Here is a 19631-nt window from a genome sequence, read left to right as displayed (position 1 = left end):
ATACAATGTGTACACTGTATTATCAGTGACAGGAACTTATAATTATTCTTCCCCCAACTCATTACGTATACCACATCTGCTACTCATTGTAGCGTTGTTTTTCTATAAATATTAGTTTTTACAATGATAATAACCTCAGGTCCTCATTTTATTGCTTTAATATCCTTTTTCCTGTATTTAGATTGCTTACCTTCCTAAAATACCATAGAAGATGTGAGCAGCAATTTAAAATGCTCTGGCTCAAGTTATGAGTTAGGAAAGAATAATATGATACTGTAGAGGTCTCTAAGCACTAAATGTAAAAAACTAAAACAAACACGATTTTTCTCTCTGAACCACTTCTTGCTCCTGAATTCACTCTCATATCTCAGGACAGAAATGTAAAACACATCCTCATGTTAATGGGACAGGATATCCTCCTTTGTTGGGAAGTAGCGGTGGGATGTCCATCTCAGTGGAACACCAGTCTCATTTCTTGGATAAAGACATTCAGAGTAAAATTTCCACATTAAATATACCCCCCATTCAATGAATATGATAGGATTAGATGGCACTGCAAATATTATGGGGTTGCAAGTAGGAGCAGAAGATGTACAGCACTGCACACATAGTAAAGGCAGAAATATACATTGTTTTTATATACTTCAGCAGTCTCTCTCTCTCTCTCTCTCTCTCTCTCTCTCTCCCCATGTGCCTTGCATGTTACATGCTTGGGTGATCATGGCTCTCCACATCGAACGATCCCTCGCAGCGTCAATGATATTTGTTAGTTCTTTCAGTGTCCATATATTTTCTTCTTTGCCTTCCTCTACTGTTCAGCAGTGTAGTGATGCATAAAAGTGACTGTGCTCATCTGAGGGACAGAGAACTCTTTCTAGCTCTTTTCTCTTTATCAGGAGACCATGCCTGTGATCACTGCTACCCACTTAGCTATTAACAGGTGGTTTCTGGAAGAGGCAAAGCAATTATGTGGTTATTAAAATGCCTTGGTAACAGGACATCCAGAAGAGACAGAGGACACAAAATCCACTTTATTTTTGGCCTTGTCCTACCATTTTTGTTGTTTAGTTTGAGTTGAGGCATGGTAGTGAAGCAAATCCAGCTCTTATTGTACGAATATAGACATCAGTGGAACACACCCAAAGTGCTAGAAGAACTCAGCAGATCAAGCAATGTGTGTGTGGAGAATAAAATTGACGTTTTGGGCTGAGACCCTTCATCAGGACTCTGATGAATAATAAACATTGCATGGTTTTTAAAAAAATCGTTATGTTGTGATAGGTTGTATTAATAACCTACATGGTACCTTTATTTATTTGTCATTTTGGACCATGCACATATTCTATTCATTTTCTTCTAGTTTTCTCTAATTCACCTATGCTCTACTGAATTTCACTTACTACTGATCAGTTCACTTGTAAAGATCATCTGGATCACCATTTTGCTTATTCTTAGTTACTTATTCAGATGTAACACCCATATCACACTCCAACAGCATTATTTGCAGTTTCATTGAGATTTAATGCAAACAAAAACATCAAGGATCCAGGCAACTGCAAGTCAAAATGTCCCAGATAAGTTATCCGGAAAAAAAAATCAAGGCGGTCACTTGCTACAATATTTTTGCAATGCCATGTACAAATTCTTTGCCTACATTCAAAACAATGGCCATGCTTCAACGTTAATTGACCGTGAAGCGTTTTGGGGACATTCAAAACTTTTAACAAATACGTGATAACGTTTCTGGATTAGCAGCTACCAGCGTCTCTCGCCTTTTCCTAAATATATCAGCCATTCCCAGAGATTGGATCATTAATAATTACATGGAAACCTTTGGTTCTGAGATCAAGGTCGGGCTACCCGCAACTTATCTGAGCGTCTGCTGTTTTTTGTTTGGAAAGAAACACGTGTAAAATTTCTAGGGGAATTTTGACAACCCGAAGTATGTGAAGTGAAAAAGGAATTGGACACTTTACAACATGTCAAGCATTTTTTGAACTCTGAAACAAATTAGAAGCGACCGCCCAAAGTTTCACGAGTACAACGGTGGGGGAAGAGAGCGCAGAGTCAGGGCCAATACCGGAGCGACGCTTCCGCCAGTCGCTGACACGTGGGTGCGAAAGCTGCTCCGGACTGGCGGCGGGCGGCAGGAAAGGGCGGAGGCAGGCAACAGCGAGAGGCCGAGCTTCCCAGGAATGAATGAGAGGAGAGCAGCGTAGCGAGAGGCCCGTTCTGAGTTAGTTGCCTCGTCGGGAGCTCGCTTGGTTATCGGCGCGGAGAGTGGGAAGCAGCTGTAGGTTGATTTGCACCCACCCACCCCCTCCCTCCCTCCTCAGTGGCCGGGGTGCGCCGTCACCCCGAGCTTGAACCGTGAGGGAGCGGCGGATGAGGCGCGCACCGCGGCTGCCTGCAGCCGGCTGTGGGACAGCACAGGGCCCAGCCGCCGCGGCTTGACTCACCGGCACTCAGCTGCCTTTGCCTCAGTGATGTGGAGTGTGAGCGTCTCCCCTCAGCGACGTGCGGAGCATGGAAACTCGCGACGCCCCAAAAGGTACAAACCGTGAGGAGCGGCCAGCGGCGGGGAGCACCGCCGCCGCGCCGAGGCCGCCGGGCCTGCTGTGGGAGCCCAAGTACAGCCTGGTGCAGGAGGTAGGCCGCGGCAGCTACGGCGTGGTGTACGAGGCGGTGGTGAGGAAGAGCGGCGCCCGGGTGGCCATCAAGAAGATCCGTTGCGACGCTCCGGAGAACGTGGAGCTGGCCCTGTCCGAGTTCTGGGCGCTGACCAGCCTCAAGCGGCAACACGAGAACGTGATCCAGTTCGAGGAGTGCGTGCTGCAGCGCAACGGCATCGCCCAGAAGATGAGCCATGGCAACAAGCGCTCCGAGTTCTACCTGCGCCTGGTCGAGACCTCGCTGAAGGGCGAGCGCATCCTGGGCGCTGGCGAGCCCTGTTACCTCTGGTTCGTTATGGAGTTCTGCAACGGCGGCGACCTCAACCAGTACGTGCTGTCCCGGAGGCCCGACTCGGCCACCAACACCAGCTTCATGCTCCAGCTGACCAGCGCCATCGCTTTTTTGCACAAGAACCACATAGTCCACCGGGATCTCAAGCCCGACAACATCCTGATTTCCGAGAAGTCTGGAGTTCCCATTCTCAAAGTGGCCGATTTCGGCCTCAGTAAAGTCTGCGTTGTGGGCGGTGGAGCGGCGAATAACAAAAACGTGAACGTCAACAAGTGCTGGCTGTCCTCGGCCTGTGGCTCTGATTTCTACATGGCCCCGGAGGTCTGGGAAGGACACTACACGGCTAAAGCGGATATTTTTGCTTTGGGAATAATTATATGGGCCATGATTGAACGTATAACTTTTATTGATGCCGAGACTAAGAAAGAACTGCTTGGGACCTACGTTAGGCAGGGCAGTGAGATTGTACCTGTAGGGGAAGCATTGCTAGAAAACCCAAAGATGGAACTACATATCCCACAGAAAAGGAGAACTTTCATGTCTGAAGGGATCAAGCAACTAATTAAAGACATGTTGGCTGCTAATCCACAGGATCGCCCAGACGCCTTTGAGTTAGAAACTAGGATGGACCAGGTCATTTGTGCTGCCTAAATTATCTATTGTACAATGGAAACTTGTAAAAGGTATACATTAAGCAAATTATTGATTATGTTTGGGGCTAAGGTAATTGTATATACCAGTAATCTGGTGTATCTGGTTACTTCCTGTTGTAAAATTCTACTTCCTTACTTCAGGTCTTGAATGTAGTATGTCTTAAACACTTAAAAGTGTCTCCAGCTGGTCAAATTTTACTTCTCACTGCTACCAATGTTTTGCAATCCCACTGAAAATTTCTTTCCTCTTCAGGGCAAAAGAATGACGGTATTTTACAGATGTCAAGTTTTCTTGCTCAAAATGAGCAACATATGGAGGAATGATTCAGGTTTCATAAGTTTAAAAATACTGGGTTAATCATGAGAATCTTTATTGTTAATATAAATATTGTTTGTTTTTCCTCCCACACTTAATGCATGTTTAATTACTTGGGAGTAATGCCAGAAATTACAGAAAAGACGGGACAGGAACAGGTGAGTTTATCCCAGAAAAGAAATCGTATTAATATCTGACAGAGGCTCAAGGCAACTCAGAGTGCCTGGACTTTGTAGTTGGTCTTAAGTGGTCATGTTGATTTTATATAAAGTTGTAAATAGACTTTGAATGACAATACTAAACTGTCCTATTGAAAAGTACAGTTTGGTACAATATTCTGGACTGCCACTATTGTGAATTAAACTTGTTGGGGAAGTAGACAAAATGCTGAAAAGCATATTTGTTGAGATTTAGGTTGCTAACTGTTGAAATGTTGATTTGATTTGTTTGTCAATTTTTTGTTTCAATGTTTAGGTCAAGTCTATCAAATGAGAAATAATTAATCTTTTGTTTTTAGGTCATTGATGCTCCATGGTGGTGCAGTAGCTTAGTGGTTAAGACAACACTTTATACAGCAACCCAGGTTCGGTTCCCGCTGCAGCCTGTAAGGAGTTTGTACATCCCCACCGTGATTGCTTAGGTTTTTATCCGGGAGTTCCAGTTTCCACCCACAGTCCAAAGACCTATGAGTTGGTCGGCTAATTGGCCACTGTAAATTGTCATATGAATATGCTTGGGTTCAGATTGACACGTGGTATGGCTCAAAGTGCCTATTCCATTCTGCATCTCAAATCAATTAATAAATAATTTAAAAAGTGAAAATGTTAGTTTCAAGCCACGGGGGTGGTACCTTTCTTTATAATATTTTCTTAAATTCAAAGAAAGCCATGACAAGACCTCATCTTTATTTTTTTTAGGATTCCAAATTCTCCCTGATTCTTGGTTTCTTTTTGTACTTGGCCCATACTGCCCCACTCCCACCATACTAGTTTTTTTTTCCCTTTTTAGTCAATTCTTTTTTGTGCCTACCCTTTGGTCATTAGAGCTATGTGTTCTTTCCCTGGTTTGCAAATCTTAAAAGTCGCTGACCTGAAACATAAGCGTATCTCTCCACAGATCAGATGCTGCCATTTTTAGTGTGTATATTTCAGATGCCCACCACTGTCAGTATTTTGCTGCTCACTTTTGGCATTGCTGACGAAATGGCATTAACTGAAATGTAAAAGCTGATTTTTCTCTCCACAGATACTACCTGATTTGTTGTGTTTCCTGTTCTTCCTATGCTCTTTCCCCCAGACCCTCATTTTGTATTTTGGGAGATTATTATTTATGAGGGGGAATACATTTTCAGTGGATAAATTCTGCAATAAGTTTGATTAACACTTTATGTTTAAGTTTTATTTTTGTGTTACATGGGGAGATTGCTAGTCTGAGCCAATAGATGATCATGCATCATATGGTAAATACTTCTGTGTTTGCGGTGTAGAATGGGGAATTATTATCCTGTTCCAAGTGGATTTGTACATAGTAAAATTATTATTGGAGCAAACTGGCTGGCTTATTTAATATTTGCATGTAAGCAAGAAGGTCTCTTGATATCAATGGAAATACACTAATATCTGATTCTTTCTGCCACCCTGTGCCCTATAAAGGGGGGAAAAAGAACAACTTGAACTGTGCATTGCTTTGCTGGGAACCTGGTTCATATCCTGGCAGCCACCTTCCTTTGTTTCCCTGTCAGGATTGTAGTCGGGTTTCCTGCCCTCTGGCACTCTTGCAGTGATAATGGCTTGGTGTGAATTGGAATCAGGTTTAATACCATTGGCATATGTCATGAAATGTGTTGTTTTGCTGTAGCACTATACAAATTTTAAAATGTACAAATTACAATGAGGTATATATTAAATAAATAGTGCAAAAAAGTAGTGAGGTAATGTACATGGGTTCATTGTCTATTCGGAAATTTGATGGCAGTGGGGAAGAAACTGTCCCAGAAATGCTGAGTGTATCTTCAAACTCTTGTATCTCTTCCTTGATAGTAGCAAAAAGGAGGACTGGGTGATGGAGGTCCTTAATGATGGATGCTGCCTTTTTGGGGCATTATGTTTTGAAGCTGTCCTTTCGATGCTGGGGAGGCTGGTGCCCATTATGCAGCTGGCTGCCCCAATCTTCTCAAACTCCTAATGAAGTATGGCCTTTTTTGCAATTGCATCAAAATGTATGGACCAGGATAGATCTTAAGAGATGTTGATACTCAGGAACTTGAAATTACTCGCCCTTTCCACTGCTGGCTCCTTGACGAGGACTGGTGTGTGATCTCCTGACTTCCCTTTCCTGAAGTCCACTGTCCCTTGGTCTCACTAATGTTCAGTGCAAGGTGGTTTCAACACCACTCAACTAGCTAATCTATCTCTCTTCTGTATACCATCTGAAATTCTGCCAACAGTAGTTGTGTCATCGGTGAACCTATAGATAGTGTTTAAGCTGTGTCATAGGTGTAAAGAGAGTAGAGCAGTGGGATAAGCATACATCCTTGAGGTGTACCAGTGTTGATTGTAAGATATTATTTCTGATCTGCACCAACTGTGGTCTCCCAGTGAGGATTTCCTCCTTGAAGAGTTTGAGGGCCAATGTTGAGTAAACTGAGATAAATAGTGATTGCTGAGCAGTAAGTTGACTTTAGGACTGCACCCTAGCTGGCAAAGTGAGTATGGGGGAACTGTTGGGTACTCTTGGCACCTGCTTCATTTTCTGACAGACTTGTGGCCTCATTCATCACCTGTTGGAGACGATGAAAGTTATCTTCTCTAATACATAGAATAATCCCTTGGCTGGAGGAAGCTGCGCGATCAACCACAGAATGGTCAATGGGTTCCATCAAATCTTTTGAAGATCCAAGCAATTTGTTACTGGAGCAGTCACTACTATTGCCCATCAGTGTCATGTGTTTAAACCTTAAATAGCTATGTAGCTGTGTGGTTTGTCACAGCCTGCTCAACAGCAGCCCATGCAGGCAATCTTTTCCATACCAAGCCTTGCAGTTGGCTTACACCAGGTTCCAGGCACAGCTCATTTTAGTGGTGTTTCCATTTGTGCTCTCATTCCTTGGAACAAATTCTGAACACTTTTATCAAGGTGCTAGTTTGCATTAATTTTCATTTAATAAAGGAAATAGTGATTTGCCATGAAAGGTTGAGTGAGTTAGGGCTTTTCTGTTTGGGAGTGAAGAAGATTGAAAGGTGACTTGATAGAGATGTATACAATAAGAGGCATAGACCAAGTGTATAAACAGCAGCTTTCTTCCAGGGCTGCAATGGCTAATTTTAAGGTAATTGGAGGAAAGTATAGGGGGGGGGGGGGGGGGATGTCAGAAATAGGTTTTATACAGAATGCTTAGTGTGTGGAATGTACTGCCAGGGATGGTGGGAGGGGCAGATGTATTAGAGGCTCTTGGGTAGGCACATGTTTGGAAAAAAAATGGATATATACGAGAGAAAGGTTAGATTGATTTTGGAGTAGGTTGAAAGATCAGCACAACATTGTTGGCCAAAGGGCCTGTACTGTACTGTTGAGATGTAATAAGATTGTAGGTTTCAGTTTCACTTTTCCTTTTTGCACCGTTCTTTAAAGCAATATCAACACTTGTTTTAATTTCATTTCCTTTAATTGAGTTTGGGCAATGTTCTGTACATTATTGTGCTTAAATCATGCATAGAAGGATATGTATCTTTTTGGAAGAAAAAATCAGGTAATTTTGGGTGTATGAAATGAAAATTTAATGAACGCTGTAGCAGTTATTGTGACGCTATTAATGCTCTGGGCATTGTGGAATTCAGAGTTAAATTACGGAGTTGTTCTGTAAGGAGTTCCTGAACGTACTCCCCATGGAACATGGGTTTTCACCAGGTCCTCAAGTTTCCTCCCACAGCCCAAAGATGTACCTGATAGGTTAATTGGTCATTGTAAATTGTCCTGTGATTAGGTTCAGATTTGCTGGGGGTTGCCAGGACGGCGTACTTTGCATTGTAACACTAAACAAAGATTGTCATAGGACATTTGGTTGTGATCAAAACTAAAATGGCAAAGAATTAACTTTTAAGTAAATTTGAAGGTTTAAGTAGTTGGTTCAAACCTGTCAGAAACAAGTTGGTATTTGTACCATATAACATTTCCTCTTTGGCTGCCTTTAAGTGGTGAGCTCTCAAATATTCAGATTCTCAGAATTTATTACTACCCCTACACCCTCTATTTTGATTGGCACATCAGCATAGTAGCTTGTGTTCATAGTGTATGTGTAATGTATTAAAACCTCCCAAAGCGCATCATAGGAAAAGTTTTAAAAGTTAACACTGATCCACGTGAACATGATTAATTTTTGACTGTTTTATAGTATTCCTTGGAGGATGATGACATTTAAACACTTAGAATCATTTTGAACAAGTTTGGTTTGGATAAAACTAGATGTTGACATAATTCTGCAGTTGATGGCATTTTGATGTAAAGCTAGGGTGCTGTTTTAGACTTGCATGATCTGAAACCTATGTTCCATTTTAGGATCTTGCAATTTGTTTTTGAGTATTTGAAATTTTTGTACTTTTCCATTCCTGCCATATGCAGTTATTATAACAACAAACAATGTAGGAAAAACTGCCCCTTTGAGTCTGTTTCATCATTCAATAAAATTGTAGCTGATCTTCTAACTCAGTTTTTTTTCTAGCATTGTTCCCATTTCACTCGGTTGCTTAAAATCCAAAAATCTAAGTATTTATTTTGAATGAATGTAATGACTGAGTCTCAGACTCTGAGGTGGAGAAACTTTTCCTCATTTTAAACTCTGATCCTAGAATTATGAGCCAGGAGCAGTCATTGTTTAGATTGCAAATGATACTGCAGGGTCAAATACACACTTATTTTGCCCTTTATAAATACAGGGGTGACTCAACAAGGCTAGCTTTGCTGTTGGTCTTTTGCATGAAGTCCAGCAGAGGAGCAAACTGGTATTTAGCATTACAGAAGGTCTGTCAGTACTCGGCTTAATAGTGCAAATTTATAATTCCTGGACTTACTGCAGTTTAATTGTATTCCGAAGTACTGAGTTTTTGCTGACTAGATCTGGCCCACCATTTCAATACGACAGATTTCTCTGTGACAACAGTTTTAATTAAATTACGTGCTTTATGGCATCAGATAATGTCCCTAAGTCTTTGTTTTGAGCTCTGCATTTGCCCTCAAGCAAGGCACCCAAACTTAGAGAGCATTCTAATTTGATTTAATGTTAGTATATTGTTTCTAGAAGCTTTCTGGGCTATTGCAGTTAGCAGTTATTGTGAAATGGATTATCCTGTTTAGACAAATGTTACATTGGCAGCTCTGGTCCTTCAACATAAATTAGGTTTAAATGGTGTGTGAAGCATCTTTTTATTTGCTTTAAATTCAGTTTTCAACTTAGCAACAGCAGTATAATACCTACTGTTGATTCTTTACCACAGTAGTTTATTCTTGGTTGTTATCTATTTACTGCTCGAACTCTTGTGTCATTCCACTAATTTACTCTAATGGAAGTTTTGAAGCAGTTTCATTGGATTGAGCCATCACCTGTTTTTGGTAATTTATTAAATGCATCAGACAGGCCTAAATAAAGTGTGTAAATAGAGAATGGGTGTATTTTTGGTGATCTACTTTACATGCGTGGTAAGGATGTTACAGCTATAAACAAGGCAAAACAGCAATTATATTTCATTAGGAGTCTGAAGAGATTTAGCTTGTCAACTAACATTCTTCTATATATGTACCATGCAGAGCATTCTGGTAGGCTGCATCACTATCTGGTATGGGTGGGGGGTTGGCGATTGCAGAGGATCAAAAGGAGCTAGAGTCAACTCCATCTTAGGTACCCAAGACATCTTCACGGAGGTACAGAAGCTTGAAGGCAATTCTGGAAAAGCTTCTCCTCTGCTATCCGATTTCTAAATGGACTCTGAACCCATGAACACTACCTCACTTTTTTAATATTTCTGTTTTTGCACTGTTTTAAATCTGTACCATGTACTTGTATACTTACTGCTATTGATTTACTTATTTTTTTCTATTTTATCATGTATTGCATTATATGGCTGATGTGTTATGAAATTTGTTAACATGGTGGTGGTGATGATAATCCTGATTCTGGTTTTTGCAGGGAAATTTGCATTAAAGCAATGTCTAAATGTATTCCAAGAATTTATATTGGCTATCCGTTTACGTGATGCAAAACATTTCATTAGGTGTCTGTAGATGATCTTTGTGCCAAATTTATTTCTATATTGTGCACATGGCACATTGCTATATTATGTTATTAGCTTTGGGAGAAGTTATTTTCAAATCATGGATGTATGTTCCATTCTTATGACTAACAAACACTTTTGGAGTTCAAAGTAAAACAATTTTACAAAGCGTATCTGAATTTGCAAATGTGGGATCTTGATTAGTTGAGGCATCTTTATGCTTTCATTCACAGTTCTTGGCTTGCCACCCTCAACCCTTCTCCAACTGTTAAAATGTGAAATGCATTTTGAAATGTGGAATATGTCTAAGCTCATTGTTACTTTGGTTTGTTGATGAGCAGACCTAGGATTTAAAATCGGAGAATGTCTTTCATGTGCTTTGATTTCAGTATGCTGCATAGCATGTTATTTCAGCAGTAAGTGCCCTTTTTTTATAATCCATAAATCAGAGCAATTTGGCAGTTCTATCCTTTATATATTTGTAATATTAATAACATTTTATTTCTCTTTTGTCTCTGTGCAGGACAGTTTGAAGCAAGTTTTGTTTAGAAAAAGATCTTTTTACAATGACCTCCCTCCAGTTTTGGAAACACATTTTTGCTTCTCCACCCACCCCATTTTCTTTGTGTTTGATTCTGGATTACCTCATTTTAATCTCTTGTGTCATTACCATGTTTGTAATTCCCTAGAGGAGCCTTGTTTTCTCATGGGGGGAAAAGCAATAAGCTGGAGGTAATTTTCAACTTATGAGCAACTTCTGCAGATAACGTAGGGAAAAGTGACTCTGCCGTGAACCTACTTTACCATTCAGTAAGATCTTGCTTAATTTTGCATCTGTGTATAATTTAAAGATGTATCAGCTAAATTCTGATTTGATCTATTCAATACTTTGCATACTGTTTAAAAATCATTGGATGTTTGGGATGAAAAAGAATAGGCCTTTTATTTGTTGAGTATAATAGTGGTGATGCAGAATTAATGAATGAAAATGTTTTGCTCTGTAGATAAATATGGAGTATCATCTGACATCAAGAAAACTGACATGTAGAGGTAAATATGTCAAGTTTATTAGGTTATGCTACAGGTTCAAGATGTACTCCTTGTACATCAAGTAACATTTTTACTTCCGAAAGGTGAGGTAATCCAGGTATTCTCTTGGTGTTTCAGAAAGTTTCCCATATAGCACATTTCCTTGACTCTGTTCACCTTCAACCTTGGTGGCCAATTATGGCATGCAATTTTCCCCACTGCTCCAATGATTTGCTGATTGCTGTAATTTCCTTGTGGGTACTTATGGAAATGTAGGTATCTGTCCATACATGTATATGGAGTGAAGCACATGCAGCTTTTTACTATCCTTTTGTCAATTTTTCTTGCAACTTTTTTTAATGTGGATGTTTTAATGCTGTGGATTCCAAATCATTTTAAAAGCATAGTGAGCTCTAATGGTGTGGCTAGAATGTAGGTTTTCCTGATTCTACCGTTTTAAATGTCATGTCAATTATTTAAGGATAAACTGATCATCTAACTGCCTGTTTTGAAAGAGATAACCATGATATTTGGGTTTGCATCTGAGTTATCTGTATATTTAAAAAACTGTTATTCCTTTTCGCGTTTTGTGGTGCATCAGGTGGTATTTTGTGCCATTTCTATAGCATTTGTCTGTTTCTTATGAGGCCAGGTTGATAGTTTGATGCTCAACCCACCACTGATGGAAAGTGTGCAAGGAGCTGGCTGGATACCATCCCAGGACCTTGGTTTCCAAGTCCAGTGGTGATGCCACTACACCACTGTATATATTTTTTTAAATAACCATTTTATATTCTTTTGAAATATGAAGACAATTGTGATTGTAGAGGAATACTCTGAAGACCCTAGAAACAGAAAAGGAGCTATGATAATTAACAGATTTTCATAGTTGGAATCCCTCCTTAACTAGATAATTTAGTAAACAACATTTTGACAGTTGTCATTGTGGTTGTATTTAACAATATTTTGAACACTATATTCAATATAATTTTGTAAACTTTGTTTTTAAATTTCAGGTGGAGAACTTGGAACGTAAGCTTTTTCTCAAGTGGATGGGACTTTCCATAGAAATAAAGCTCAACAGCTTCTTTATCATACAAAGATTGGAGACTTGCCACATTTAGAGCTTCAGTGCTAGCTCATGTCAGGATGAGGAAAGCTATGCAATTAAATTGCTCAGATTTTTTTTGTGTGGGGAGGGTGCTGAGATGTCGGTGGGGGGTATTTTGGGGTTTGGGAAAGATGTTGACCATGCAATTAAACTTGTATTTACACTATTATATTGTACCTTCACTTTATCTGATTAAATGATGTCCTTGAACATTTAATTGGGTGGATTGAATTCTTAATAGTTGTATGACCCTTGTGCTTATCTTTTATTTTTTTGTAAAGTTATGTAAGTAACAAAAAATAGAAGCATCTGCACTTGTCTTTCTGTATGATTTTTTAAATGATCAGCATAAGCGACCAGAGTGCCTTAAATTATTTTAGATTTACTGATGCTAAATTGAATTTTAGAAACTTCTAGCTACAAGTAGTTTTTTTTTCCCAGTTACTGTATTGGGAAATAGTTCTGATGGCCTGGGTTGAAGTGTGTCTGGTAATCTGATAACCTAGCAAAGATTGGTTCAGTCATAAATTTAGTAGCTTCATCGAATGTAGAATTGAATAAACATAACTGTTTGGAAGTTGAAAGTTAACACTTACCATTGGCACCAGCCTTGCCCCTCCCCCCCCCCCAATCTCATCACTCCACCCCTTGTATTAAAAAAGTGGAACCAGAAAACTGGGTTATATAGAGTTAGGTGTTTGGACTTTGAGATAAAGGAAATAAAAATCTAATTGCTTAGCAACCACAGTTTAAAAAATGTATCAGTCAGTTTTACAGGTTACTGAAGTGGTTAATGTGGAAATTAGAAAATAGCCTTTTTTGATTTTCTTGAGTATGTAAACTTACTCAATGCAGTGATGGCAGGTTTGAGACTTGAAAAAAAATCCAAGTTTTCAGCATTCCTGATTTTTCACCAGCGTTTCTAGAAGAACTGAATGTTGTGATTTAAGGTGTGCTAGCCTCTGCAACATGAATGGAGTGTCAATTTTGGTACTTTTATCAATTACTGTGCAATAAGTGATTTGAAGTCCTTGATGTGATACAGTGTATACCAAAGTAGAAAAGCTTGACCTTTCACCATTCAGTACACGAAAATACCCTCATTAACAGGTAATTAGAATAAATTGTTTTATTTTTGCCACTAGTTTGAACATGTAGTATGGAGGCTGGCTCTCCAAAGTATTCTGAAGGATCCCCAGTACAAACGTTACTACTAGGATGAAACCTGAGAATTATGACCAAGATATGCAAGTGCCATCAACTTGCATCATTTTAAAATCTGATGATCCAATTCCAGTGAAGTTCTATCACATTCTAACTTGATCTATCTCTTTAATATCAAAAGTAGTTTATTATTTTCAATGTCAGTTGCAATATCAGAACCATTGAAGTGTAAACTTCATGAATTTAATGATGCATTGTGAAAATATTTTTAAAAGCCTTCAAGCTTTGAGCATTGGACTGTAGATGTGATCAAAACATAAATATATGGTAACCATTTTTAAATTCAAGTTTGTATAGCATTATTTATATAAGCTTAATATATGGCTTTCTCTTTCAGCAGAATACTGAGTAATTTGAACAAATTTAACAATCAGTTGTAAAGTTTTTTTTGTCAAAAGCTAATCTGTAAATATTGCCTTTTTTTGAGAAAGTGGCCATATTTCTGCAATTGATTTGTGGTTTGCACTTGGTTTTGCTTAACTCTGTAGTCTAAGCACTATAATATATCACTTTAATAGTGAAACTAGGCAAATTTTAAAACACTAGCCTTGGTTACAAAGATCTGAAACAAAATTGCCAAGGTGAGGGTTTACTGTTTCCAGAAATTAAACAATCTTATTAAGCTTTTCATATCAATACCTTAGTGGATCAGAGAAATTTCAAGGTTTTCTCCTCACTTTAGGGATTAAAGATATAACTTCGGTCGATACTGCTAACTAGCAATTGAAATAGAAGAACTGTTAATTTCTTGAAAATTTAGAATTGTTACATTTACATCTTTCTTAAGAATGCTCCTCTACTTAAAATCTACATACTCTAATTCATTTGGAGCAGAATGCAAGGATGTAATTTTAATGTTTAATTTTGGAAATTGAGTTTAAAATGTGCAGGACTGGTTTTCTTAACTGGGATTCTTAATCTGCAAATTGAGTCTTTCACTTGAGTATTTCCAAGAATGTAACAGATTAAACCTGTATCAAATGATAATGTCTAGCGAGTCCTTTCCCCAGTTGGGCCAGATAAAATGAGTACTCTGTATTTGCTGATATGTGGATACTTTTATAATTGATGTTAGACTTTCCCTTCATCCCTGGAGCAGTATTTCATTCTGAATGTGCTTTGAGTATCTGTGTAATGTTCTATTATGTATTTAGTGTGTTAGAACATAGCAAGTTAAAGAAAATAATTTGTGTTCTCCAGTAATTGTTAGAGCTGAAAATTATACTCAAGAACATTTGAAGGATTCAAGGCATAGTTAAGAATTTTTTAAAAAGTCCTTGTTATATAGGGACACTGCCAAACAGTATCTTTAAAAATACTTAAAAGCAAGAATGCTCCAAATTTAGTTTTTTTTCAAATAAATTAATACAGTTTTGAATGACCTCATTTACCAGATCAATATGACCACTTTAGCATCAGGAAATCAGCTGAATTTCAAACAAACAAATGGAGGCTGAATTGAAAATAGAAAAAAATCTGAAATTTATATTGAAACTAAAGCATTGATGCTCCTCCTAATGGGAAGAACATCTCATTGATCTTTTGCCCAACTTGCATTAATTAGAGTGATTGGCCACCAGACATATAAGTATGTACTTGCTTTTCCTTTGCCATATAATGTCCTTTGAAGCCAGTACGACAATTTGGCTTTGGTATTGCAGGAAGATGGCACTTGCATTTTGAGGTCAAATCCAAACTGAAAATCTTGAGTTGCAGTGCTTGTTAATCTAGGGATAAAGATGCTATAGTTTGATCTGTGTGCTTTCCTCTACAGTTTAGCTTATGTAACTGCACGGACATGTTGCAACAAATCTTTACAATCTTAGCAGCTAAACTATAGGGAAAAAATGTCTACTAGTAGATGAGCTGTTCTTTTCAAAGTTACTAAGGAATATGGTTCTGGAAATGGAGGGAAGAAATGAGGGAACAGGTTCTGAACATTTTTATAGGGACACTGCTAGTAGTAACTGAGCGTTTAGGATATGTTTACTGAAGAGTTTCTGTGGTTTACAGAAGGATTTGTTTCAAGAGAATCCTTGTTTGTTTCTACCTCGTATGCAGGACATCACTCAAGTCTTGCTGGCTGATGTAACACTGCTTGTATGGTTGATTTTTGCAAATGCATTAAGTTGTTTCCAAGAATCTTTATACTTCTATGCAAATTTTTTGTATTCAAATTTGAAACACTGTAATACCATAATATCTTTATGTTGGTCCTTCTGCATGGAATACATCTTGTGGACCAATATTGAATATTGTTTCATTTTCTTATTTAACATGATTTGTAGTCTGGACTGGAGCCATTTGAATCTTCTAATATTGTCTTGGGAAGAAATTTTGACATGTTATTTCAGCAATAAAGGGTTTTAAAATGTCATTGAGCTGATTGTTTTAATTTGAGTTTAGTATTTCTCTTAAGCTCTGACATTAAGGAATCAAATGTTTGAGATTGTTGAAGCAGCATCTATATACTTGTGAGCAAGATGACCTTTGACCTAAGCCAAGCCTCCTGACTTTCCAAATGAGATTGCCTTTAGTAGGATGTTTGATAAGGCCTTGTCAAACACCTTACTGAAATCTATATACACTACTTCTACCTTCATCGATGTGTCATATCTTCAATGAATTCAATTGGGCTCCTAAGGCATAACCTACATATTATAAAGCCATGCTAACTATCCCTAATTAGAATATGCTTTTTCAACTGTTTGTATATACTCTAAGAATTTTCAATGGTTTCCATCCACTGAAGTAAGACTCACTAGTCTACAATTGCCAAGCTCATCTCTACTCCCTTTATTGAGGGGGGAAAAAATCACTCTCTAATACCTGATGCCAGTGAAGATAAAGTCAGTGCCAAAGATACTGCAATATTTCTTCACTTCCTTTAAATTGGAATATATTCAATTGTGACCTGGGGACTAATGTTTTTCAAAAGTTGCAGTTTACCCTCTTAATGTTGACATATTTTAGCATATCAGTCTGCTTTACATTGTGGCTTCAGAAACCAAAAGTCCCTTTTGCTGGTGAATACTGATCCTACTTGTGCCAACTTCAGGGAAGTTTCCTCTTAACCCTGACTGGCTCCATCCCCATTCTTGTCATTTATTGGTTCTTTACACACGTAGAATGCCTGGAGGTTTTGCTTAATCCTACTCCGGTCCCTTTCTAGCTCTCCTAAATCCTTAAGCCCTGTGTATTTTAAACAACTTTAGAAAAAAAATTGCTGTGCATATGATAACTTGTCCAAATGGCACAATTTACAATTAAAGACAGAGTTATTCACTGCAAAGTAAATACAATTATTACAAGTGTGGACAGAACAGTAAAATAATCTTGTTGCAATAGTGCTGAAGTAGCTTAATACTTGAGAAAACGAATTACAAACCTGTGGAACAATGATTAATAGCTAAGGTTGTGGAAGCAAGTGTTTAGCTTTTCTCTGATAAGATGTCAAGGCATAAAGGTTGCAAGTATTTTTTTTCCTTTTTACTAATTTTTGGACTCATCATTTTGACATGTTCAGTGTCTACCATGGGTGTTTGTTCCCTTAATGCCTATTATGTGGTAATCCAAATAAACATGATTACTGGGAGAGTGAAATCCCTTGAATTCATTTTACAAATCCCTTTAAGTCCCTTGCAGTAAGAAGTGCTGTCATTATTGGAAAAGTTAAAATCTCCTATTTTGCTTTTACACATCCATGCTGGTACCCAGAAAGCTGCATTCTCAGTTTCTCTACTCCCTATATGTTCACATCTGTGGCTGGATTCTGTTTAACTCCATTTTTACAACTTATACTACCATAGTGGACTGAAACTGCACAGGAAGGCGATAGCCTGGTGGGGTGGTGGCAGAATCAAAATCAGGTTAACATGTGGAACAAATCAGTACAGCACAGGAATCGACATTTTGGCCCACAATGTTTTGCTACCACAATTAAATTAGCAGTCAAATGGCTAACTAACTTAATCTCTTCTGCCTTCACAATGTACACATCCTTATGTAAAGTGCCTTTCTAAATTCAAAAGTCCCTAATGTATCTGCCTGTACCGCCATCCCAGGCAGTGCACTGCAGACACCCAGCAACAAACTTGCTCCTTACATCTCCTTTAAAATGATCTCCTCTCAGCTTAAATACATGCCCTGTAGTATTAGGCATTTCAACCCTGGGAATAAGATACTGTCTCTCTTCTCTGCCTTTCAATCTTATAAACCTCCTCTCAACCTCTCCCCCTTCAGAGAAAACAACCCAAGTTTGTCCAACCTCATTACAGCACATCTCCTCCAAATCTTGGTAAACCTCTTCATCTCTCCATACTTTCTATAATGGAGCCACTGGAACCATATGCAGTACTCCAGATCTAGTCTAACTAGTTTTATTAATTTGCAACTTAACTTCCTGACTTTTGAACTTTGTGCCCTGTCTAATGAAGACAAGCATCCCATAAATCACCTTAACAATCCTATGAATCTATGCACTTTCAGAGACCTATGAACTTTTACCCCAAGATCATTCTGCACATGAATACTTAAGGGTTTTGACCTTAATGGTGTGCTTACCGTCTCTTTACATTTGACCTAGCAAGGTGTAACTCTTCACATTTGACTGTAAATAGTTTGTTTCTGTGAAGTTTCTCATTTTGCATTTTCTTCACCCATATGTGCAACTGATCTACAATGCCTATAAAAGTATTCACCACCACGTGCCCTGCGCACCCCCCCCCCCCAAACCTTGGAAGTTTTCATATTTTATTGTTTTACAACATTGAGTCACAGCAGTTTTAATTTGTCTTTTTTGATACTAATTAACGGAAAAGACTTGTGTAAAAGTGAAATTCTACAAATTGATCTAACTACTACAATTATTAAAGTAATTGACTTCAAGTCAGTATTTAGTAGCTGCACCTTTGGCAGCAATTACAGCCTTGAGTCTGTGTGGATAGGTCTCTATCAGCTTTGCACATCTGGACACAGCAATTTTTCTACCATTCTTCTTTATAAAACTGCTCAAGCTCTAGATTGCATGAGATCGTGAGTGAACAGCCCTTTTCAAGTTCAACCACAAATTCTCAATTGGACTGAGGTCTAGACGCAGACTTGTCCACTCCAGGACATTAGCTTTGTTGTTTTTAAGCCATTCTTGTATAGCTTTGGTTTTATGCTTGGGGTCATTGTTTTGTTGGACAATAATTCTTCTTCCAAGTCATAGTTTTCTTACAGACTGCATCAGGTTTTCCTCCAGGATATTCCTGTATTTTGCTACATTCATTTTATCCTCTACCCTCAAGTCTTCCAGGGCCTGCAGCAGTGAAGCATCCCCTCAGCGTGATGCAGCCACCACCGTGCTTCACAGTATGGATGGTGTGTTTTTGATGGTGTGGTGTTTGGCTATGCCAAACATAGCATTTATTCTGAAGGCTAAAGAGCTCAATTTTGGTTTCATCAGACCATAGAACCTTCTTCCAGCTGACTTCAGAGTCTTCTACATGCCTTCTGGAAAACTCTGGCTGAGATTTTGAGAGAGTTTTTTCAACAATGGTTTTCTTTTTGCCACTCTCCCTTAAGCCTATGACTGGTGAATCACCTGGGCAACAGTTATATGTGTGGTCCTCCCATCTCAGACACTGAAGCTTTCAACTCCTCCAGAGTTATCGTAGGGTTCTTGGTGGTCTCCCTCACTTGTTCCTTTCTTGCACAGTCAGTTTTTGGAGATGGCCTGCTCTAGGCAGATTTACAGCTGTGCCATATTCTTTACATTTCTTGATGATTGACTTAATTGTACTCCAAGGGATATCCAGTTACTTGGAAATTTTCTTGCATCTATCTCCTGACTGTGCTTTTCAATAACCTTTTTACAGAGTTCCTTCGAGTGTTCTTTTGTCTTCTTGGTGTAGCTTTTGCCGGGAAACTGATTCATCAGCAGTTGGACTTTCTTCCTTCTGATTTTTAATAGCAGTTGGCAGTCCAACTTAAAGGTGCATTACCACTACCAACTGGTCTGGAGTGTGGTGTGGAGATTTGGGAAATAAAACCCCTACTAGTTCTTTATCAAATGAAAATTAAATTAC

At 38.7% G+C, this 19631-nt stretch overlaps 2 protein-coding genes across 8 annotated transcripts in view; one reads left to right on the top strand and one right to left on the bottom strand.

The window, feature by feature from the left end:
- Positions 1 to 19631, bottom strand: part of pdyn (prodynorphin) — a 279199-nt gene that overhangs the window by 72438 nt on the left and 187130 nt on the right. The window lies entirely within an intron of this gene.
- Positions 1903 to 15937, top strand: LOC132399786 (serine/threonine-protein kinase 35-like). 7 transcript variants are annotated; one of them, XR_009514078.1, is made up of 4 exons: positions 1903 to 3647; positions 10430 to 10612; positions 10720 to 11246; positions 12242 to 15937. XR_009514078.1 is itself a non-coding variant. In XM_059980531.1 (2 exons), exon 1 carries the CDS (start codon positions 2527 to 2529, stop codon positions 3613 to 3615), a length of 1089 nt encoding a protein of 362 aa, XP_059836514.1. In that variant the 5' UTR covers positions 1905 to 2526; the 3' UTR covers positions 3616 to 3647; positions 12242 to 15937. The 7 variants fall into 7 exon arrangements, 1 of the variants encoding a protein (XP_059836514.1); XR_009514077.1 differs by having other exon boundaries at positions 10430 to 11006; positions 11201 to 11246; XR_009514081.1 differs by lacking the exon at positions 10430 to 10612 and having other exon boundaries at positions 11201 to 11246.

The sequence above is a fragment of the Hypanus sabinus genome, chromosome 9, assembly GCF_030144855.1.
Source record: "Hypanus sabinus isolate sHypSab1 chromosome 9, sHypSab1.hap1, whole genome shotgun sequence".
Classification (NCBI taxonomy): domain Eukaryota; kingdom Metazoa; phylum Chordata; class Chondrichthyes; order Myliobatiformes; family Dasyatidae; genus Hypanus; species Hypanus sabinus.
Note: the sequence above shows the minus strand (reverse complement) of the source record. Positions and strands in the feature narration are given on the sequence as shown.